General features: G+C 35.5%; 1 protein-coding gene and 1 pseudogene across 2 annotated transcripts in view; one reads left to right on the top strand and one right to left on the bottom strand.

The window, feature by feature from the left end:
• Positions 1–2795: 2795 nt before the first annotated feature.
• The window catches only part of FOXN2 (forkhead box N2), a 64561-nt gene continuing 42066 nt past the window's right edge, over positions 2796–25290 (bottom strand). The window contains exons 4-7 of the mRNA XM_011981590.1: positions 23406–23506; positions 19877–19941; positions 8706–8774; positions 2796–7181 (exon numbers count right to left, since the gene is read on the bottom strand). Of these exons, the coding sequence (XP_011836980.1) occupies positions 6658–7181; positions 8706–8774; positions 19877–19941; positions 23406–23506 (759 nt within the window). The 3' untranslated portion in view covers positions 2796–6657. The remainder of the gene's footprint in view (positions 7182–8705; positions 8775–19876; positions 19942–23405; positions 23507–25290) is intronic.
• LOC105540840 lies at positions 13109–13603 on the top strand (annotated as a pseudogene). The gene has a single exon (XR_001006266.1). The product of XR_001006266.1 is annotated as an uncharacterized LOC105540840 (transcript).

The following is a 25290-nucleotide window of genomic DNA, read 5'->3' as shown; positions in this document are numbered from 1 at the left end:
GCCCGCCACCTCGCCCGGCTAGTTTTTTGTATTTTTTTAGTAGAGACGGGGTTTCACCGTGTTAGCCAGGATGGTCTCGATCTCCCGACCTCGTGATCCACCCGTCTCGGCCTCCCAAAGTGCTGGGATTACAGGCTTGAGCCACCGCGCCCGGCTACAGTATACTCCTATTAAAAAAAAGAAAAGCTAACTGTAAAACAAACTCAGGTCCTTCAGGAGATACTCCAGAAAAAGGCATTGCTATCATTGGAGATAATAGCACCATACATATTATTGCCCCTGAAGACCTTCCAGTAGGACAAGATGTGGAGGTGGAAGACAGTAATATTGATGATCCTGACCCTGTGTGGGCCTAGGATAATGTGTGTGTTTGTGTCTTAGTTTTTAAGAAAAATGTTTAAAAAGTAAGAAGAAAAACTTGAATAGAACAAAGCTTATAGGACATGAAGAAAAAATATTTTGGTACAGCTGTACAATGTGTTTGTGTTTTAAGCTGTGTTATTACAAAAGAGTCAAAAAGTTAAAAAAAATTTAAAGTTTATAAAGTTACAGTAAGCTAATGTTAATTTACTATTGAAGAAAAAATTTTAAAATGAATTTAGTATAGCCTAAGAGTAGTGTTTATAAAGTCTACAGTAGTGTACAGTAATGTCCTAGGTCTTCACATTCACCACTCACACTCACTGACTCACCCAGAGCAACTTCCAGTCCTGCAAGCTCCATTCATGATAAGTTCCCTATATAGGTGTACCATGTTTTATCTTTTATACTGTGTTTTTACTGTATCTTTTCTATGTGTAGATATGGTTAAGATACACAAATACCATTGCGTTACCACTGTCTACAGTATTTGGGGCAGTAACATGTTGCATAGATTTGTAGCCTATGGGCTATAGGCTGTCTACTATATAGTCTAGTTGTGTAGTAGGCCATACCACCTAAGTTTGTGTAAGTACACCCTATGATGTTCCCACAATAAGAAAATTGCCTGACACTTTTCTCAGAAGGTATTCCTGTTGGTAAGCGATACAAGATTGTAGTTGGAATCACAGAAATGAGCCTTCTAAGGCTCAGTAAGTGAACCTTTCAACTAAGTCAAAGACTGGCTTCTTTCACTTAGTAATACGTGTTTAAATTTCCATCATAGCTTGATGTCACATTTTTTCGTTTTTGTTTTTTTAATTGTGGTAAAATATATACAACATTTACTATTTTTGTGTGTACAGTTCAATAGTGTTAAGTATATTCACACTGTTGTGCAAACAATCTCTACACCTCTTTCATTTTGCAAAACTCAAAATTCCATGCCCATTAAACAACTCCCCATTCCCCTTCTCCTCCAGCCCCTGGCAAACATCTTTCTCCTTTCTGTTTCTATCAGTTTGACTACTGTAGGTACCATACAGTATTTTTCTTTTTCTGACTGGTTTTACTTAGAATAATGTCTTCAAGTTTCATCCATGTTGTAAAGCTTGCGTCAAAATTCCCTTCCCTTTTGAGGTGAAATAATAATCCATTGTATGTGCCATATTTTATTCATTCATCTATTGATGAAAATTTGTGTACCTTCCACCTTTTGGTTATTGTGAATAATGCTGCTCTAAACATGGGTAGACAAATATCTCTTTGAGAACCTGCTTTCAATTCTTCTGGGTATGTGCCCAGAAGTAAGATTGTTGGTCTATTTTTAATTTCTTGAGGAGCTTCCATACTGCTTTTCAGTGACTGTACTATTTTGAATTCCATACTGCTTTCTGTAGTGGCTGCACAAGTGTTCCAATCATTGCCAACACTTGTCATTTAGTTTTGGTGGTGTTTTTAACCTTTTAATAGTAGCCATTCTAATGGATATGAGTTGGTATCTCATTGTGATTTTAATTTGCATTTCCCTAATAATTAGCGACGTTGAGGATCTTTTGATGTTCTTTTTGGCCATTTGTATATCTTCTTTGGTATGTCGATAGCTTTTTAAAAAATTGCTGTATAATAGTCTGCTGTCTGGATGTACCAGTCTATACATTTGCCTACTGAAGGACTTCTGATTTGCTTCCAAGTTTTGGCAATTATGAACAATGCTGCTATAACAATTGTGTGCAGGTTTTTGTTTAGACATGTTTTCAACTCATTTGGGTAAGTATCAATGAGTGTGATCTGTTATCTTTTCTGGTGAGGTGTCCGTTCAGGTATTTTGCCCATTTTTAGATTGGGTTTTCTTATTGTTGCCTTTTAATTCACCGAAGTGGTTGAATTTATTGGCATAAAGCTCTTGATGACTTTTTTTGTTTTTGAGACGGAGTCTCACTCTGTCACATAGACTGGAGTGCAGTGGTGGGATCTCAGGTCACTGCAACCTCCACCTCCCGGGTTCAAGTAATTCTCATGCCTCGGCCTCCTGAGTAGATGGGATTACAGGCGTTCACCACTATACCTGGCTGATTTTCGTATTTTTAGTAGAGATGGGGTTTCATCACATTGGCCAGGCTGGTTTCATATTCTACTCCATTTTTCCCAGTTATATTTCAAAATATTTCAGATACATGTAAATTAACAGGAAAAGAAGTTCAACTTTAGGAAGACAGTAATTTAATTAATGTTGTTTTAGCTTTCAATAATTAAGATAACATCTAAAAACCATAAAAAAAAACTTAAAAAAATTTTTTTGAAATTTAACTGTATTTTTCATTTCCCTGACTCCAATTTGGATGGAAAGTGTGTGTAGAAGTATAAGCCATCACATCTGCCCTACCACCCTTCTCCTGTCCCCACCCTATCCTACAAAAGATCAGAGCACAAAAAAAATTATAAAACAAATTTATTATGCAACACTTTGTCATAATGAATTGCATCTCTTTGGTAAAAATAAACTTTATAAACATTTTAATAATCAGAGATTAGATACAAAAACTAAGCATTTGTAAGTTGTTTTTAATATGAGCAAAGACTGGCAACTGAAAAGTGGTTCACTTGTGACTGGTCATCTACTGGCAGTTATAACTCAAACCGGAACAATTTTTATGCTACATCAGAAAAGAGGATAAGGAAACAGTTTGATAACAAATTTGTTGAATCAGAAAGCATTCTTACACTTTCATTTAAAAATAAATAATAGTTAACAATCAATTGGCAATTATACATTTTTATACACTATATGATGGCAACATAATACTTTAAAATTAAGCACTTAGTTTAATAAGAAATGTACAACGATTTAAAAAATAAGTTTTGACAATGGCACTGGCAGTTAGATGCAAAGAATATGCTTTAAGAAAAAAATGGCAGGTATAACATTAAAATACTCTAATTCGCCTTTCAATAAATATTTTTACTACATCATTAACATACTGAAGTAAACTTGGTTTAAATCAAAGCTTACACATTTCAAACTAAAAAAAAAAAAAAAAACTGTAAGATATATGTAAACCAGAAAGCCTCAAAGTTTCTTAGATAAATGCTATGATCTTCACAAAAGGGTGTTAAGTTGTTGCAGTATTTAAGACAATGGTCTTTACAGCTTTGTGAAGTATTCACATCTGTTGCTTAAATTGCTGGGAAAGGCCTCCTGGTCTACCAAGACACATACATTCCCTCCTTAACACATTCTCTAGTTTGACTTTGTGCTAAAGCATATTTAACTGAACATCTAGTATGAGCCCTTTACATAATGCCTCCAAAAGTAGCAAAAGAAAAAATATATATACTAAACTTTACTATATACAAAGGAATCCAAGTTAAAAGAAGTCATGCTGGCTATGAGGACAGGAAAAGCTTTGAAGGTGGAAAAAGGGAGGTGATCCACCTTTTCCATCAATTCAGGTAATCTGTTTTCTTTCTCTGAATTTGAAAAGTAAAATAATAACTGATTTAGTAATATATTGCACAAAAAACTTCAAAAATATATATTCAAGAAACACTGATTCTGTTTGGGATGTGAAGATGAACAATCGTGCTGAATCAAAGCTTTTTACTAGGGATCTATTATAAACTGGAATCAGCTGCAACAAAACATATTCTTTTGACGTAAGGCAAAATATATGTTAGCTTATATCACAGTTTTAGGATATGTTGGAAAACATGTAATCACCTTGGAGTTTCTAAATTGACTTTATTACAGGAAAACTTGTGTATTATCGGGAATACAATTTCCAGGCCATAGGACTTGGAATGATTCTACTTAATTATATGGTTATTAGTCATGTTTCTCAAAACACCTGAGGAATGAGAGCATGATCTCAATGGAAGTAGTAACTGGAGGACCACAATTTAAAAGGTGCTTCCCCTGGAAAATAACTGGCTTGGTATGTTAGCAAGTGGAAGGTGATGCACTAAATTAAGTTTAAGAAACTGTAAAATATTGTGTAATCTCTCCCTGTTAGCTTTCAGTGCAGAAGTGTTTATCGTCCTTGCTAGTGATGAATATAACTTAAACATGTAAATTCGTGGGAAGAGTGAATAAAAAGGAAGAGAAAAATCAAAAGATGTAAAGAATTACTGTTACATACATCAAGACAAAATAACTTTGAAGATCCCTATTAGAGCTGGAACTAACTCTGCTTCTCTTAGATCACTTTCCTTTTCTTATAAAGAAAGAGTAATTATCTTATGGACAGAAACCAGGTAGCACATTTGTGATACAGAATTTCAGCAGAACAAAATAAATTGGTGCCAGATTACTGAAACACTGTTCCTAAGGTCTATCCAGAAGGCTATGGTAAAAACTTAAAAACAGTTATTAAAATGATGAGTGTAATTTCTTTATTATTTACACTGTGGTTAAAGCATTTTTGGGTTTTTGGTGTTTTATTCACTGTCTATAATAAAAGTTAACTTGGTTTAGCCATTTTCTGTAGATGTGACCGATATAAAGAAAAAACCCAAATACCTCATCCTGCATGCTTAAGGGTTATTTTTCATTATTAACAAATTTAAAAATTACTATATTTTGATAGCACCAATTCATTAATGTGGCTATCCAGGTTAAATTAAACATGGAAACGGAACAGAGAACATTAATACTGTTATCCCTGACTTAAAGTCTTGTCAATTGAAAAAAAAAGTGTTTAAAATCCTTTTTCTCATTTGACAGTTTTGCCAAAATAAAAATTGAAAGTTAAAATATCTGTCTCTTAAAAAATGCTTTATAATCATAGAAACAGCTGAAAACAGCAAATCAACATCATGACCTTGACTGTGCATGTGTGTATGTATGTGTACATATGTATACAATCTATCAGAATGATGAAAACAAGGTCATTGTCTATGACTTAGGATGTAGCATAAGACTGAACTTCTGGAAAGTTGCTTCCATCATCGTAAAAAAAAAAAAAAAAAAGGTAGAATGAATAAGTGTAGTTTAGCATCCTGTTGTTTCTGAATAATCTAATCAAATTATACAAATGATACTATGAAAAGCTGTCTCATATAAGCAGACTGTTCAAATAAGATACTCAGTCAAAGCACTTTTGGAGTAGTACCAGAAAATCTTTTTCTCATGGATCAATGGCACTATAGGTTATTACACTGCCTCCTCAAAAGGGTGTATTGCATAAGATCTAATTTTATATGAATTTTGAAATTCATGAAGGTAATTTTGTTTGCAAAATTGCATTAAATCTATTAAGATTTAATTTGTTATACTTATAAATTTAATCCATACAAAGCTTGGACAGAAGTTTTTTCCTAAATGACCTACTTTATGATACATATGCAATTAGTACTCAGAATGTTTCATTACACTCCATTCCTATTACAAGATTCTCAGAATGCAGTACATGTGGCAGGCAAATGAAAGATTCTCTTATTACAAGTGTGTCAAAATGGGTGTACTCCATAACACACTTAATTGGCTATATCCTCTCATTGGATAACTTATACTCAACAAAGGCAGCTAGTGGCTAAAACTTAATGTTTGCAAAGCACTTTGGGCAAGAATAAAAGGCCCCAATAAATGCTATGCAGTATCTGTGAAGTAAAAACACTTCAAAGCTACCATTGTAATAGGAATTGGGAGTGTTCTTGGATGAAATAACACCACAAAATTGTCTTTTTTAAACCTTAGAACTCTTTGTTGCATTCTCTACCTATGTAACCAAAAGAAACTTTTTCTAAACATCAGGATGTTTTTCAATTTATGTTTGTCTTTGCCCACACCACAACAACAAAAAAAATTAAAAACAAATTAAAATAAAGTAAAAAAATTTCAATCTTATGTTACCGGATTGTGTGTCAGGAGAGAAGTATATGAAAAGTACAATAGCAAAATTTTTAGCTGGTTCAGTAACTATAGTTACAGATTGGAAAAGAAAATGAAAAAAATTTATAGAGTTGCCAAATCTTACATTCTGACATATTAACAGAAGAAAGGATTTTTGTCCCACAAGTTTAAGACAGAGGCTGGGGATTTTCTTATACAAAAATTTCCAAATCTTGGAGACACCACAAAAATTATGCTTTCAGGACTTCACATCATATATTTCTGATCAGGCATGATCCTAACAGCAATTGTTTAATAAAAATTTTAAAAACCAAAAACCAAAAATGTTTTGAAAGAAATAAGTAATTCGTATCCCTTCCCTACCCTAAAACTAATGAAGTCCATTATGGCTTTGATATCCCTTGTAAAGAATTAAGTGAAAGAGTATTGCCACACTTTAAGTATTTCTATTTTTTCCGTTGCTTTTGATTTTGCGTCTTTGCAGTACTTATTAGGGAACCTAAACATGTACGAATTCCAGCAAGGTGGAGCAGAGATCCAGCTGCTTCTTTGAGCTCCTCATCAATTTCTTGACATGTCTGTTTTCGCATCTTTTTGCCTGACTGCCCTTTTTCAGAGATTTTTGCACAAGGCTGTGATGCATAGCCACTGTCTCCAAGAGGATCATCTTCATAATCAACATCTGTATCTTCTTCACTGTGAAATCCTTCACTGCCATCACTTCCCACATGGCTATTCTTTGGGATAAATTCATATACCTCATCTACAGAAGACAGGGAAGACACGCTAGACCTGGATGCACAACGCTGTGCTGCCATGCTACTTGCACTGTAATTGTGATCTTCTTTTGGATCAATGCTGGTGGCTAAAGAATCACTCTCTTGTAATCGTACAGCACTGGGATGATGAAATGCATTGCCATAACTCCTCTTTTTTTGCAATGCTGTTTTAAGAGGAAGAGGTTTCTCACCTGTGGAAAATAAAAGTTCCATCAATAGGTCAAATGTGTTTGGTTGCAAAAACAGACCAATTTTAAACTACTACATTACTCTTGAGCAGTAAATGTTTTAGATTAATGATGCTTTGTAGATTTTTTATTTTTTTACCCAGATCACATCATTCTGCAAGCATTAATCTGAAACATTAAAAAAAAAAATTTAACAATGTCTTGACTTTTCCATAGAACATATATTTTGAATTGCTTACAAAGAATGCCTCAATATGAATGTACCACTGTTTAATCACTTCTGTGTTAATATTTAGCCTGTTTCCAATTTTTCATTAGTATAAATCATGCTGCAATACAAATCCTTCTGGATGCCTTTTCTTGAATATATGCAAGTAATTTTTAAAAAGAGATATGAAAAAATTGCTAAGGGATATACACATTTAAAATTATAATTGGTATTCTCAAATTGCCATCCAAAATGGTTTTACTCCCAACCGTGTATGATAGAGCTTATTCCCTACTTAACACCATTCTCAATTACTTAAATTGTTTATAATTTTATGGACAAAAAAGTTATCTCAGTATTATTTCATTTTGTGTTTCCCCAATTTCTAGAGAAGTTGCACATCTTTTCACATGTGTATTGCCCACATATATTTCCTCTTCTAAGATCCACCTAGTCATACATTTTGCTGACTTTTCGGTTGAACTGTTTTCTTATTTCTTACTTGTAGAATCCTTTTATGTATATACTTGATATTAATCCTTTGTTATATAAGGAAAAAACATGTCTCCAGCATTTTATGTCACTTTTCTTAGACATATTTTGTTGTCAGATGCTTTTTTCTTTTTTTTTTTTTTTTGAGACAGAGTCTCACACTGTCACCCAGGCTGGAGTGCAGTGGCATGTCCATGGCTCACTGCAACCTCCACCTCCCAGGTTCAAGCAATTCTCCTACTTCAGCCTCCTGAGTCACTGGGACTACAGGCATGTACCACCACATCTGGCTAATTTTTGTATTTCTTGTAGAGACAGTTTTGCCACGTTGCCCAGGCTGGTCTGGAACTCCTGGTCTCAAGTGATCCACCTGCCTTGTCCTCCCAAAAGTGTGAGGATTACAGACGTGAGCCACCATGCCTGACCAGATGCTAAAATTTTGATGTTTTATTAAATTTACCCATTTTTTTCTTTATAGATTTTGCATTTTGTATCTTAAAGTTTTTCCTAGTCCAAGTTCATAAATATACTTTACTTACTATATTTTCTTGTTTATAGTTTTCATTTTTACTTTTAGCTCTTCGAGCTCATTTTTCTAAATATATTTTTCTTCATTTCTTGGTCAATGTAAGAAAAATCACAGCATTAACTTCAATCTCTCAATTGCTCACATAAATTAATGAAAGTATAATAAAACAGAAACTGAGTTACTTAGATCAAAATAAAATTTGGTTGGAAAGAAGTAATTTTGTAATAGTTATTTTATAGTCTAGGTTAAATTTGAAAAGGCATTAAAAATTTTTTTTTAAAAAGGCACAATTGCTTACATTCTAAAATTCCTTGTTCTATAGAAGTATTTAAAAGCATCATTGCAGCAGCAGCATCGATATCAGATTCTGAAAAGGGAAAAAGTAATAATATTAATGTTCTTTATAAAAGAGAGGCTATTGTAAGTATTTGCATGCACCCAAAGATAACCAGTGTTACAATTTTGGTGTATATTCTAAGAAAGCATAAACATACATTAAAAACGGGATATTATATATTATTCTGAAGTCTGATTTTGTTCACTTAAAATCATGAAACAGTTCTGCGAACAGCACTGTATAAAAGAAATGGAAAGGTACCAGAAATAATACAAGTTCTCTTCTTTAATTATTCACAATGAAAACGAAAACTTAAACTGTTATTTCAGTAAGGTTTCCCCTTAAACAGACTAAATTAGCTAAGAATGTACATCATTACTTCTTTTATTTATTTATTTTTTGCATTTTTACCTTGAATACTATCATTACCTATGCATATCTGCAGTTATGAAGTACTATGTTAATTACATGTCAGTTGCAGGAGATAAAAATATGTAATTCGTCAGTCTAGATCATGTAAACCTATAAATGCTAAGTGAATATGCAGAAACAAAAACAATTAGTATTGTTTTAGTCATAATTATACACAAGCCTGCAAGTACCACAAATAAATATAATATTCATGAAGTCAAATGGATACTCCATTAAAAATGGGCTTTAAAAGACTGGTAAAATCAGCAGGTTCTACAACAGATAAAGTTATGCTCTCACATCTACTTATATTTACTGCTGTAAGTTCTTCATCTTGGTGATATATTCATCTGAGTAACTAAAGAAAAGTAAAATGGTTTAATCTAAATTACACCATTAATAATTAGAAAAGTTAGAAAATATTTATACATTTTAGCTTACAAAAAGACATTTAAAATAAGACTCAGATATGAAATTTGTAATCTATATCTCAAAGGTGGAAATTTTTATTAGCATAAAGATTTCCTATTTACTTTCAATGTCTAATTTAAAAGGTATTGTAGATAATAAAGCCATGAAGATATTGACTTGTTTTCTCTCCAACTAGACCATAAACTCTCTTAAGCAGGAAATGCTATTGTTATCCAGGCTTAAGTAAATCAGATGTTGGCCGCTATGAGACAGCACATAATACTATACCTCTTTTTCCCCAAGTAAAATGAGACCTCACGATCCACAGCTAACATCTTACTGAATGGGGAGAAGCTGAAAGCGTTTCCTCTAAGAACTGGAACAAGAAAAGGATGCTCACTCTCACCACTCTTAGTCAACATAGTACTGGAAGCCCTAGCCAGAGCAATTAGGTAAGAGAAAGAAATAAAAGGCATCCATGTTGGAAGACAGGAAGTCAAATGTCCCTGTTTGCAGACAACAGGATCTTACATATAGAAAAAACTAAAGATTCTACCAAAAAACTCTTAGAACTGATAAATTCAGTAAAGTTGCAAGGTACAAAATCAATACACAAAAATCAGTAATATCTCTATACACAAAACAACAAACTACCTGAAAAAGAAATCAAGATGGTAATCTCATTCACAATAGCTACAAAAAATAAAATTAAAATACTTACAAAAAAGTTGAAGACAATACAAATAGACATCCCATACTCATGGATAGGAAGAATTAGTATTGTTAAAATGACAATACTACTCCCAAAGCAATCTATAAATTCTATCAAAATACCAATCCTTCACAGAAATATAAAATAATCCTAAAAGTTGTATGGAACTACAAAAGACCCCAAATAGGCAAAACAGTCTTGAGCAAAAAGAACAAAACTGGAGGCAAAATACTAACAGACCTCAAAATATACTACAAAGTTGTAGTAACCAAAAACGCATGGTACTGGCATAAAAATAAGACACATAGATCAATGGAACAGAATAGAGAACCTGGACATTAATTCACGTATTTACAGCCAACTAATTTTTTTTTAATATGTATTTTTTTGGAGACAGAGTCTTACTCTGTCACCCAGGCTGGAGGGCAGAGGAGTGTTCTTGGGTCACTGCAACCTCCATCTCCCAGATTCAAGTGATTCTTGTGCTCAGCCTCCTGAATAGCTAGGATTACAGAGGTGTGCCACCATACTTGGCTAATTTTTGTGTTTTTAGTAGAGATGGAATTTCACCATGTTGGCCAGGCTGGTCTCAAACTCCTGGCCTCAAGTGATCTGCCTGCCTTGGCCTCCCAAAGTCCTGAGATTACAGGCATGAGCCACCGTGCCCACCCCAGCGGAGTGATTTTTGACAAAGGTGCCAAGAACGCTTCCTGGGGGAAAGACAGTTTCTTCAATAAATGATACAAAGGAAATTGAATATACATCTATATGCAGAAGAATGAAACGAGACTCCCACCTCTCACCCTATACAAAAATCAGCTCAAAATGGATCAAAGACCTAAATGTAAAAACTGAAACAATAAAACTACCAGGAGAAAACAAAGATGAAACATTTCACGACATTGGTCTGCGAAAAGATTTTATGAATGAGACCTCAAAAACTCAGGTAACAAAAGTAAAAATAAACGGAATTATATCAAACTAAAAAGCTTCTGCACAGCAAAGGAAACAATCAACAGTGAAATGACAATCTACAGAATGTGATAAAATACATGCAAACTACTACTCTGACAGGGGATTAACATCTATAATACAAAAGGAACTCAAGCATCTCAACAGGAAAACAAACAAACCAAAACCCTCTAATTTCAAAATGGGCAAATTATCAGAACAGACATTGCTCAAAAGAAGACATACAAATGGCCAAGAAATTTTAAAAAATTAAGAGGAACGGGAAATAGAGTGTTAGGGAAAGTGGTTACAATTTTAAATACAGAGGTCAGAGAAATCCTGAAGGAGAAGGTAGGCTACAGTTGGGCAAAGACCTCAGGGAGGGAAAGAATGATATCTGAGGGAAAAGAGTATTAGGCAGAAAGAAGAGCAAGTACAAAGGATTTGAATCAATGATGCCCACATGCCACATTCAAGAGATTAGCAAAAAAAAAAAAATGACCTCTCCAATTCCTGTTTTTTAGGATGAAGGCTGAGACAATTTGTTCTGAGTTCAGTATTCTATCACATCTGAAGAAGAAAAGATGCAGCCACTAGCCCATAATGTGTCCCTGTGTGAGTTGGAAAAAAGGCAAATCTTCCTCTAGGTGAATGGTTCCCTATTCAAGGCACACAGCTAGAAGAATGGAATGTGGGCTGAATTTCAGGCCCCACTCACTGTCTTAAGCCAGGCAAACTTGCAGAGGGTACAACATGCATGGCATTATGCAAAAGCCCCAACAGAGAGATTACTTCTCCATAAACTAATTTTTCTTTTTTTTTTTTTCTTTTATTTTCTCAAGACATAAGGTCTCCTCTGTCACCCAGGCTGGAGTGTAGTGGCACAATCATGGCTCACTGTAGCCTCAACCTCCAGGGCTCAAACGATACTTCCACCTTAGCTTCCCAAGTAGCTGGGACCACAGGCATGTACCACCACACCCGGCTAATTTTTATTTTTATTTTTTGTAGAGATACGGTTTTACTATGTTCCCTGAGCTCAACTGAGCCTCCCGCCTCAGGTTCCCAAAGTGCTGGGATTACAGGTGTGAGCCACCGTGTCCAGCCTAATTCTTCTTTTTAATAAAAAAGGATCTACCTTGTTTCCAATTTTATAAAAGAGGAAGGTGATGGTAAAATAATCTAACAAGGAAATGCATTATAATGAGAAACCAATTACAGAAACTTTGTCTTATAAATGAAGCACCTATAAAATCTACTTACTAAAAAATTAGTGTATCTCTAACTTGACTTCTTTTTTTTGAGATGGAGTTTCACTCTTGTCGTCCAGGCTGGAGTGCAACGGCGCCATTTCGGCTGTCTGCAACCTCCGCCTCTTGGGTTCAAGTGATTCTCCTGCCTCAGCCTCCTGAGTAGCTGGGATTACAGGCACTTGCCACCATGCCAGCTAATTTCTGTATTTTTAGTAGAGATGGGGTTTCATCATGTTGGTCAGGTTGGTCTCGAACTCCTGACCTCAGATGATCCACCCACCTTGGCCTTGCTGGGATTACAGGCATGAGCCCCCTGCCCGGCCTAACTTGACTTCTTTTAACAAGCATCCATTATGATTCAAGGAACATATTTTTGAAACACAACACCTAAAACTGATTAAGAGGCTTATCCTGATAACGTAAGAAAGCTACATGAACACCATTTCTGAATATTTTAAAGCGATAAAATTAAGTACTGTTTCTATAACAGTAGAATGGTACGAAAAATACTCCTTAAATGTATTTATTTATTGTAAATAACTTATACAGCCAAATTAATTTGAATTCTCCAACATGAAATTAACTTTGTGAAACCAAACACTTCTTTACAAAAGAATTTTGCGGGACAGAACGAGGGGACGTAACGGAGGCAGGTCGGAGCCGCTGCCGTCGCCATGACCCGCGGTAACCAGCGTGAGCTCGCCCGCCAGAAGAATATGAAAAAGCAGAGCGACTCGGTTAAGGGAAAGCGCCGAGATGACGGGCTTTCTGCTGCCGCCCGCAAGCCGAGGGACTCGGAGATCATGCAGCAGAAGCAGAAAAAGGCAAATGAGAAGGAGGAACCCAAGTAGCTTTGTGGCTTCGTGTCCAACCCTCTTGCCCTTCGCCTGTGTGCCTGGAGCCAGTCCCACCACGCTCGCCTTTCCTCCTGTAGTGCTCACAGGTCCCAGCACCGATAGCATTCCCTTTGCCCTGAGTCTGCAGCGGGTCCCTTTTGTGCTTCCTTCCCCTCAGGTAGCCTCTCTCCCGCTGGGCCACTCCCAGGGGTGAGGGGGTTACCCCTTCCCAGTGTCTTTTATTCCTGTGGGGCTCACCCCAAAGTATTAAAAGTAGCTTTGTAAAAAAAAAAAAGAAAAAAAAAAATTTGCCTGTATCTTATTTAAAACATTTATAAATATGCTTCCTACAATGCCTTGCCAATTAACTGTGAAAAAAAGTTTAACTTCAACATTAAAAATAAGCAATAGAGAAATAACCCAAAACACCATCATAATTGAGAACACCTGATTATCAATGATTTGTCCAAGGTACAATATTGAACTTTGTAGAACAAAGGGAATAAAAATTCTCTGGGTAGAACTTACAAACAATTTTTAATTATAGTACCCAATCTGTTTTTGTTGACTGGTTTGTTGTTTATCAACAGGGTCTCACTCTGTTGTCCAAGCTGGAGTGCGATGGTGCAATCATGGCTCACTGCAACCTCCACCTCCCAGGTTCAAGTGATCTGCCCACCTCAGCCTCTCGTGTAGCTGGAACCACAGGTGTGCACCACCACGCCCAGCTAATTTTCATATTTTTTGTAGATATGGGGTTTCACCATGTTGCCCAAGCTGGTCTTGAACTCCTGAGGGATCCGTCTCAGCCTCCCAAAGTGCTGGGATTACGAGCATGAACCACCGTGCTCAGTCAATTTTGCTATTAAATTTAAACTGAAGACTCATTTGTTTATTGTCACATTTGAAAACACTTCATAATGGTATTTTTTCATTGATAAAGTACTTTATGCTATTTTAAAGGTGGCTCTGTTTTTAAAAACAATAACACTATTAGCCGTATTATCTAACATATCCAGTTCACAAGGAACCAAAATTTGGTAGTTTCAAACATGCTACTGATTTCATAACTGGTTCAAACAAAACCGTGTCAAAACTGTGAATTTGGCTAAGCAGGGTGGCTCAGGCCTGTAATCCCAGCACTTTGGGAGGCTGAGGTGGGTGGATCACTTGAGGTCAGGAGTTTGAGACCAGCCTGGCTAATATGGTGAAACCCTGTCTCTACTAAAAATACAGAAATTAGCCGGGTGAGGTCGTACGTGACTGTAATCCCAGCTACTTGGGAGGCTGAGGCAGGAGAATCACTTGAACCTAGCAAGTGGAGGTTACAGCGAGCGGAGATCATGCCACTGCACTTACAGCCTGGATGACAGAGCGAGACTCCGTTTCAAAAAACAAAAAATAAACAACAATTTTAAAAACCTGTTAATTTGTGCCTGTTGATCTTTATTTCCTTAACCTTGATGTTGGGAAATTATTAAAAATAATTAAAACAATTAAAAGACACCAGTTTTAGCCATATGAGAGTAAGGTTATAAGTCGAGCATATTTCTGTTGTTTGATTCTCAGTCCATTTGTGTAAGGAATGATATGAGAATTATAGAAATAATTTAAATGGTATAAGCTTTGTAGTAACTAAAAAAGGATTTATTGTCTCTATCAAAATTAATATATACATTTGCAGAGCATCCAGATGGAGAAGCTGTCTCTTGTAATTCTCTGAAGCAGAAGAACAGTTTCAATAAATTACCAACACTTTAAGCTCTCTGGACCACTGGTTTAGTTTCATTTCAATCAGATACAAATCTTAGACTTACATGTAGCCCTAACATCACCATCAACTACCTTAATTTTATATCTGTTTGTAGTATACCAGATGCTTTTAGTAGTTAGCATAACTACTAAAATTTACTAACTGGAATGTGAGTTCCATTTTTGTCTGCTTTGTTCACTGATGTACCTTGGTGTCTAGAACAGCTCAGTAATATTTTTAAACAGGTGAATTTACTCTAAATACACACCAAACCAAACTATTAACCAAAAAAAATTTTGTTCTGCTATCTCAATATGAGAATCCTGTGTCTCCTGCTATCTATTATACAATGCTGTAACACTGATATTGTCACATAAAATTAGTCATTTTAAGTTGATCAAGAGACAACAAACACACTGCTGCATCTGTTTAGGCTGATAGCAGTTTCTGGAGTTCTAAGCCTAATCTCTCGCCTTAGTCTTATATGTCTAAAGGTAGCTCTAATATAATGACCAGTAAATGATTCTGTGAAGTGTTAGATGAATATATGTTTTAATATTGGAGGCCAACAATAACACCTATAAAACTCACAATGTCACTTCACTATTTAAAGTTCTTCAGTAGGTCTCCCAGTGCCACTTATCTAGTAGGAGTCAGCCTTTGAAATTAGAATTATTGAATCTGAATCCTTCTTTGCCACTTACTAGTTGTGTGACCTTGAGAAGTTACTTAATCTCCCCGAACTTCAGTTTGCTTATTTGTAAAAGAGGGGCAGCAATATCTCAGAAGGTTGTTTTAAGGATTAAATTAGATAATGCATGCAAAGCATCAAGTAAGCAACTTAAGGCTTATTAATTGTTCTAGGCAGAGGAGGATGTTCAAAGTCCTTATTATGCTAAATAAGCTCTTAAACTTCTATATTTGCTTTGCCACACTAATGACCACACCTACCTGGTCTACATGAACATGGGCTAATGACCACATCTACCTGGTCTATATCAACATGCCAGACAGATTCCTAGCAACTGCCAGACAACTTTCTCTATTGTTATGATTTTCTCTGCCAGGGAGAACTTTTGTTCCAGAGTTTGAGGTTGTATCTTGGACAAATCATTGATAATCAGGTGTTCTCCACCAATTTTTTTTTTTTTTTGAGATGGAGTCTCACTCTGTTGCCTAGGCTGGAGTGCAGTGGTGCGATCTCCGCTCATTGCAATCTCCGCCTCCTGAGTTGAAGTGATTCTCCTGCCTCAGCCTCCCGAGCAGCTGGGATTACAGGCATGTGCCACCACATGTAGAGATGGGGAGAGACGGGGTTTCACCATGTTGGCCAGACTGGTCTCGAACTCTTGACCTCATGTGATCCACCTACCTTGGCCTCCCAAAGTGCTGGGATTATAGGCATGAGTCACTGTGCCCAGCCAAAGTATACATTTTCTAAGAGCAGGCCTCATCTACGCATATCCCAAGGAACCTACAACAGTTTCTGGCACAAGGAGTCTGGCAGGAGGCTCAACAGTATTAGCTGTAATGAATGTCTAATCCACTTGGTGTTTTTTAAACTTCTCTCTAGAAATAATATAAAGAGGCAAGAGAAAATTTCCTCAGAAATATACCCCAAAACAACCAAGTTCAAAAATAAAATTTCCTAAATTTGTGAGGTTTTGTGTTTTTTCCCCTTAAAATTCATGGAGAATTTTGTATTATATTCCAGGACAGATGTGCATTTGTTTTAACCTAGAATACCAACCACCTCCCTACTAAGTTAATTATTACTAGAGGAACAGGCCTAAGACCCATGCATATAGGAATGGAGGTAAGGTGCTGGTAGCATGAGAGAGATGATGCATAACATGTATAAGTCATTAGATGAAGAAGAAGTACCTGTGCCCTAATAATGAAAAATATGCAGCTGAAATTAGCAGGAGAAACTCGTGGAAATGTCTGTTCCCCAAAGAAAGAATTTGGATAGAATAGAACAAGAGGAAGAAAAGATTTTAAGTAAACTCCAGAATTCACAAAGAAAATATTCTCAAAATATGTATATAAACTGAGTTTTAGAGAATAAGTGTCAGACTTTATTGAGGCAATACAAAGATAAAGGCGTTTTGGCAATACCTAAATGTAAAGAGAAACTACATTTACTGATGTCGGTAACAGGAACACAGATATTTGTCTTATGTTAAGACAGAACATTATCTGAAACAGATCCCCTATCCATTTAACTTCTTTGCAGGGTTCTCTAGAACTTTTTCATATTCTTTTCCTCCTTTGTTTTAAAAGATATCAGCACACTGCTTCTGAGACTCAGTTTAGTATAGTTCCAAAGAGCCAAAAAATTTCTGATACACAGAAAGGTTTTCATCCGAAATTTTCTATTTGTAAAGGTTATGAAAATGTCTCTAGGCTCCAAAGCAACACTAGAAAAATTGATTTTACTATATTACTAATCTACAAGAAGAAAAAACCCCACTAATTCAGACTTTTGATATGCTTTTAAAAAGTCAACTTACTACCTTTTAAAATTAAAGTTCTTCAGATTAAATAACCTATAGGAGAAATATCTTCAAGTATATTCTAATTCAAGGGACGACAAACTTCTTCAGTAAAGGGCCAGAAGGTAAACATTTTAGGCTTTGCAGGCTAAGAGGCAAAACCCAGGATATAATATGTAGGTCTCTGTTGCAATGAATTTTCATAGTCTTGAAATGTTACTGTTATTTGATTTTGTTTTCTCCAACCATTTTACAAATGTAAAACCATCCTTAGCTCATGGGACACCCAAAAACAGATGGCAGGCCAGATATGGCCATGGCCATAGTTTGCCAACCCCTATTCTAGTCTAAGATAGACCTGAAAAGGTAGTAACTCTACTGATATTACTAAAAAATTCAATCCTATTTTCAATGAAAAATACACATAAAAATAAATGGAAATGGGATATAAAACTATACACACAGTGTGAATCTAGTATTTGGAGAAAAAGTATGTGTGTGTTTATGTATGTGTCCCTGTACATACATGCATGCAAATGTATCTATTTACATATATGGCATTAAAAAACCCCCAAAGGAACTATATCAAAATGTTAACAATAAAATTAGCCAGGTGTGATGGCACCTGTAGTCCTGGCTACTTGGGAGGCTGAGGTGGGAGGATGGCTTGAGCCCAGGATTTTGAGGCTGTGGTGAGTCATGGACTGTGCCACTGCCCTCTGGCCTGGGTGGCAGAGTGAGAACCTGTCTCAAAATAAATAAATAAATAAATAAAAACAAAACAAAATATTAACAATGGTATAAATGACTTTACTTTCTCTTTTATAAATGTTTTTATTGCCCAAATCTCCTATAATAAATATATAATATCTTTTAAAATAGAAAAATGTTAAATGGCAACAACAAAATACCCCGAATTTTTATCTGAATTTTTTATGATTTAAAATACAGTCATGTGTGCCTGTAGTCCCACCTACTTGGGAGGCTGAGGCAGGAGATCACTTGAGCCCAGGCATTCAAGACCAGTGTGGGCAATACGGCAAGACGCCATCTCTTAAAAAAAAAAAAAAAATGCAGTCATGCTTTGTTTAACGAAGGGAATATGTTCTGAGAAATGTACTGTTACGTGATTTTGTCATTGTGTGAACATCCTAGAGTGTGCTTAACACAAACCTAAATGGTATAGCCTACTACACACCTAGGATTGCTCCTGAGCTACAAAATTGTACACCATGTTACTGTACTGAATACTATTGGCAATTGTATCACAAATGGTATTTGTGTCTCTAAACACAGAAAAGGTACAGTAAATGCTCTATTAGTTTCTGCCAGGGGACAAAAAAGGGGTACAACAAAAACACTACATAAATATTTAAAATGGTACACCTGTATAGGGTACTTACCATGAATGAAGCTTGAAGGACCGGAATTGCTCTGGGTGAGTCAGAGAGTGTGAGTGGTGAGTGAATGTAGAGGCCTAGGACATTACTGTACACTACTGTAGACTTTATAAACACTATACACTTAGGCTGCACTAAACTGATTTTCTTTCTTCAACAATACATTAACCTTAGTTTACTGTAACCTTTTACTTTATAAACTTTTTAATTTTTAAAACTTTACTCTTTTGTAGTAACAGCATAAAATACATAATACAGCTGTATAAAAATATTTTACTTATAACCTATAAGTTTTTTTCTATTTTTAAATTAACATTTTTTTAACTTTTTAATTAAAAACAAAGACACAAATACACAGTTAACCTGAGCATACACAGGGTCAAGATAATCAATATCACTGTCTTCTGCCTCTACATTTTGTCCCACTGGAAGGTCTTTAGGGACAATAAACACATGAAGCTGTCATCTTTCTATAACAATACCTTCTTCTACAATACCTCCTGAAGGACCTGTGTGAGGCTCTTTTATAGTTAACTGTTTTAAATTAGTGGAAGGGGTATACTCAAAAATAACAGTAAAAAGTATAGTAAATACACAAACTAGTGACACAGTTGTTTATTACCATTATCAAGTATTAATGTATGTACATAACTACATGCTATACTTTTACATGACTAGCAGTGCAGTGAGTCTGCTTGCACCAGCATCACCACAAACTTCAGTAAATGCATTTTACTGAAGTAAAAACTTCAGTAAATGTGCCACAATGTTACAACAAGCTACCAGGTCACCAGGCAATAGAAATTTTTCAGCTCCATTATAATCTTAGGGGACCACCATCATATGCACAGCCCACTGTTGACCAAAAGATTGTTGTGTGGTGCTTGACTGTACTGATATTCACACATACCTCTGAGGGTTCGCATCTGGTTCTGCTTGAGTACAGAGCTTAAATAGTGAGGTGATAAAGAACCACTGAAAAACAAACAGAAAAGCAAATGTGCTTATAAAAATTTTTATTTCACTTTTTTCCCCCTAATTTTTGACAGGTTCTCTCTCAGTCTGTTGCCCAGGCTGGAGTGCAGTGGCGTGATTTTAGCTCACTGAAGCCTTGACTTTCTGGGCTCAGGTGATCCTCCCACCTTAGCTGCCTGAGTAGCTGGGACCACAAGCATGCACCACCATGTCTGGCTAATTTTTGTATTTTTTTTGGTAGAGAAAGGGTTTTACCATGTTGTGCAAACTGTCTCAAACTCCTGGGCTCAAGCAGTCTACCTGCCTTGGCCTCCTACAGTGCTGGGATTACAGGCGTGAGCCACTCACACCCAACTATTTCACTTGTTATACAACTTAGTCACAAATACAGCTAATTTGTACTATAAAAAACAAACTATGACCTTGTTTTCTTTGCTAATACTACTCAATTTAGAAAGTCTGACAAAGCAGAAAGAGCATAGGAGCCAAAATTAAATCACAACTATTTGGATGTTCTTAGGCAAAATAATTAATCTCTTAGTTTTTTCATCTGTAAAACAGGAATAATTAAATCTCTCACGCAGGCTGTTGTGATAATTAAATAAGAATAATGCATTTAAAATGCCTGGAACAATAGATAATACATGATAGTTACTGTTTGGTTTTGTATTGGATGCTTAAGTTTGATATAATACTAATATAGGTATTACCACAGAAATAAAAGCATTTACCAAAACACATGGTTAAGGAACACTTGGTACTGAAAGCAAACAGGTATGTTCCTGATTTTATCAATAAATATAAAATTAAACTTTCTATATTCATGGGAAGACATCAACAGTTCTTTTTTAAATCCAGGAATTAAAATATTTTTGGGAAAAACTACTTCACTTCTTTGGAATTTATGATAGTATGAAAAAATCATTTGTTAACTAACTTAAAAGTTTATTTCCTATTCACAGTTTTACATATACTGTATCTCACTCTTTTCCTCAGACTTACAAATTCTTATATGCAAGGCTACACAAAAGCATGTCAGATGGAACCGTTATTTTGCCAAACATCACAAAGGGGAAAATGTTTCATTTTATATTAGGGGTTTAAAGTCAACGGTTACATACAACCCTTATGTTGTCGTTTTTATCTTTTTTTTTTGAGACAGAGTCTCGTTCTGTTGCCTAGGTTGGAGTACAGTGGCACCATCTCGGCTCACTACAACCTCTGCCTCCTGGGTTCAAGCCAATTCTCCTGCCTCAGCCTCCCGAGTAGCTGGGATTACAGGCGCGTGCCACCATATCCAGCTGATTTTTGTATTTTTAGTAGAGACAGGGTTTCACCATGTTGGCCAGGCTGGTCTCAAACTCCCAATCTCAGGTGATCCACTGGCCTCGGCCTACCAAAGTGCTGGGATTATAGGCTTGAGCCACCTCGCCCAACCACAGTTTTTATCTTGTTTTAAAGCCACAAGATCACTTTTAACATTTAAACTTATAATTAAGGCTAAAAGAAACATGAAAATGCAATATATCAAAGACAGCAAAATATATTTGTGATGGTTTAGAAAAAATGGTGCCAACTCTTTCATATAATCTTTTTTTTTTTTTTGAGATGGGGTCTCAGTCTGTCACCCAGGCTGCAGTACAGTGGCACCATCTTGGCTCACTGCAACCTCTGCCTCCCAGGCTTAAACGATCCTCAGACCTCACCCTCCTGAGTAGCTGGGACCACAGGTGTGCACTACCCACGCCCAGCTAATTTTTGTATTTTTGGTAGAGACAGGGTTTCGCCATGTTGCCCAGGCTTAATCTTCAGTTAAAGAAAAAACCAACACAGCTAAGTAAAACACATAGGTGAACATCAATAGAACTTACCATTAGTTTCTAAATTATTATTTAGAATGCCTCATAATAACCAAAATTAATTAATAAAGATATCAATTTCCAAATGAGAATATAAAATCTGGTAACTTCTTTTCTAGGTTTCATTTCATAAAGATAAATCCTCAGTTATTCTTTTGATAATGATCCATCTAATCTACAAATATGGTAAAGAAGCTTAAAATCTCAGTGAGTGAATATATTACTGATATTTCAACTTTAGCCTTCCCAGCTATTTACTGTATTTCAGCTACAACCACTCCTCTGCAAGTTATCTAATGATACTTTAATAATTCAAATTAACCACTATATGAAATGTTGATGATTGCTGCAGCTGGGAGTTCATTATAACTTTCTCTCTACTTTTGTGTATGTTTAAAAATTTCCATTTATTACTTTATTAAAAATCTTTTTAAATTTTTCAAAAAACAAGTTAGCCATTATAAACTACCCTTAAAAGTATTTTAACCAAATCTGGGATTTTCAATTCAAATGAAGGTAGATAATAAATTGTAGAAGACTCTAAAGTCTGCTTTAGAAAAAGGAAACAAAAATCAGATTTAAGAAGGTCAGGGTATTTTCAGATTTAACTTAAAATGAGGAAGCTAGAAGATCAATAGGGGTTACTGGGATTGAAAACAAAGCCAAGGAAAATTATAAGCAAATACAGTACAATTATATTTACCAGAAAAAATAAAAACAAAGTTCAAAGCATTATTTTATTTGCCAAACATTTAAAAATTTTAGACTTGAACATACTTTTCAAATATTATAAGTACTATGAAAAAAAATCCTAAAATAGAAAAAGAAACCTACATATGTATATAAAATGCTATGACAAACTTAATCATCTTATTAAAAAATTTAAAATATATTTTTAATTTCCTTCATTTTTAGGTTAGCATTAGTATTGCAGACAATTAAAATAATCTGATCTGTTTGTAGTTGAAATTATATTACAACTTTCTTTAGGGTTTACTTATAACATATTCAGTACTGACTATATTTCCCAGAGTGTATGTTCTCAACTAACCAATTTCCTGTTTTCTAGAAATACAAATTAGACCATAAGGAAAACTAACTTAGGCTAATGTCTTATCCATAAAGACTTCTTAAAAAAAAAAAGAAAATAAAATAAACAACAGGTCAAGGATGGTGGCTCATGCCTGTAATCCCAGCACTTTGGGAGGCAGAGGTGGGAGATCACTTGAGGTCAGGAGTTGGAGCCTAGCTAGGTCAACATGGTGAAACCCCGTCTCTACTAAGATTAGCTGGGAGTGGTGGTGCGTGCCTTTAGTCCCAGCTAATAGGGAGGCCAAGGCGGGAGGATCACCTGAACCTGGGAGACAGAGGTTAAAGTGAGCTGAGATCTCGCTACTGCACTCTAGCCTAGGTGACAGAGTAAGACTTGGTCTCACAAAACAACAAAAACAAAAACAGAAACAAAAACTAAAAACTAAATAAAACATAAATACTTCTTTATACAATAAAAAAACAGAAACAAAATACCCTAGACCTTTAAGTTTCTCCGTCTCACACAATGAAATCCTATAAATTACCACTGACAGTTATATGGAAGATCCTTACTTTTGCGAAGATGCTGAAGAAAAAGGTTGCTTCTTCAGTGCCTGGATAAGATTGGGTTTATATTCCGGATCAACACACCATAAGGAACCTTTTCCATTAACCTAGAATAAAATGCACAAGAATAACTAGGAACTTTTATACATAAACAGTCAGTGTCTAAATGTTTTAAATAAACGTGCAGGGGGAAATAATCTCTAGTACCTTTTGAGTATGAAACTAAGGTTGAAGAGAGCTTGCTATGTGTGCCCTGTAGCGATTAAAAGTCACCTTCCTCTAACTCACAAGATTAGTGAGGTTCAAATGTTATTACTTTCTGGTTTTATATTATGCCTTTTCTACTTCAAAAACTCTTCCTTAAAATTTAAATTACCTTTACGACTACATTAACAATGATTTAGATAACAACAAAATTTACTTGTTTCTCATTCTCACACTCCTTTTTGCGTGTATGAAATCTCCTATGACATAAGCTTTTATGATTGCTATTAAGATTTAATGTGATGATCTCCAGAGTCCTTCCATTTCCCACAGTCTTTTTCAAGGTAATATTAGTCCATTACTGAGGCTCTTTTATCTCTGAATATTGTGTCATAATTTTTATAGCTGAATGGCAAAATGAAAGAACACTGTTATATAGGTTCAAAAACCGAGGTCCTGATCCCTACTTATTGACTGGCTATGTGATATTGGGCAAATCATTTAATTTTTGAGAGTCAGACTTCTCATTTACATTTTACCCGTAAAGTAAAACAACAATGCAATCCACTTCACTGAATTGTAATGAGATTCAAATAAGAGGATTTATCCGCAAGAGACACATAGCTGCAAAATAGGTGAATATTAAGGGGCCATTCTGAAAGTGACATACGTAAGGGTTTGCGGCATATTGGTTGAATAATGGTATATTCCTATTCCTTTACTTTCCACAGAGGAGGGAATTTTGAAAAAAATCAACAATAAGAAAAAATCAATTAGTTCTGAAAAAAAGGCAAAAGTTAGATGGTAAAAAAACAAGGGATAAAATAAATTTAGGAGAGAGTAAAACCTTTTGCCTGTGGAAAGGTGTAGCAATTGAGTGTAAGGCAGTTTTTTACCATGCTGGCAATGTCTATAAACAGAAAAACCATGGCTGTCATACCACACTGTCATGAAGAAAGAGAAAAACCATGGCTGTCATACCACACTGTCGTAAGGAAAGAAACACACCAGATTATCAGCAGAAACTTTTCTCTGGTGTTTAGCAGCAAGATATCACATTAACTATACTGAACAAGTATTTGACATTTTCTTTTTTTTTCTTTTTCAAGAAAAGACAAGTTTTACAAATGTATTTTTGGATTAAATGAAACTTCACTTAGCTATATGTTCAGTCACCTGGACCAAATGATGAATGTGTTTTGATGACAGGGAAAATGTTAGCACCAGGCCAGGTGTGGTGGCTAACACTGTAATCCTAGCACTTTGGGAAGCCGGTGCAGATGATTGCTTGTGCTCAGGAGTTCAAGACCAGCATAAGCAACATGGCAAAACTCTGTCTCTACAAAAATAGAAAAATTAGCCTGGTATGGTGGTGTGTGCCTATAGTCTCAGCTATTCAGGAGGCTGAGGCCAGTCTGGGTGACAGAGGGAAACAGTGTCTTTAAAAAAAAAAAAAAAAAGAATTAAAAAGTTAGCATCTATAACACCTTTTGTTAGCACCTATAACACCTTTTGCCCCAAAGCCAATTCAGTTTCATATACAAAAGATACGCATGCGTTACTTTTCATACACAGACCAAGACAATTATTTCAATAATGCTAGCCATGCTCTACCTTGGAATTCCTGAGATTACACTCCTAGAAATTGTTTAGTTCAAGTCTACTTTACAAATTCTACTGTGAGGGG

The sequence above is a fragment of the Mandrillus leucophaeus genome, unplaced genomic scaffold, assembly GCF_000951045.1.
Source record: "Mandrillus leucophaeus isolate KB7577 unplaced genomic scaffold, Mleu.le_1.0 Scaffold229, whole genome shotgun sequence".
Classification (NCBI taxonomy): Eukaryota; Metazoa; Chordata; class Mammalia; order Primates; family Cercopithecidae; genus Mandrillus; species Mandrillus leucophaeus.
This window is presented reverse-complemented; position numbering and strand designations above follow the sequence as displayed.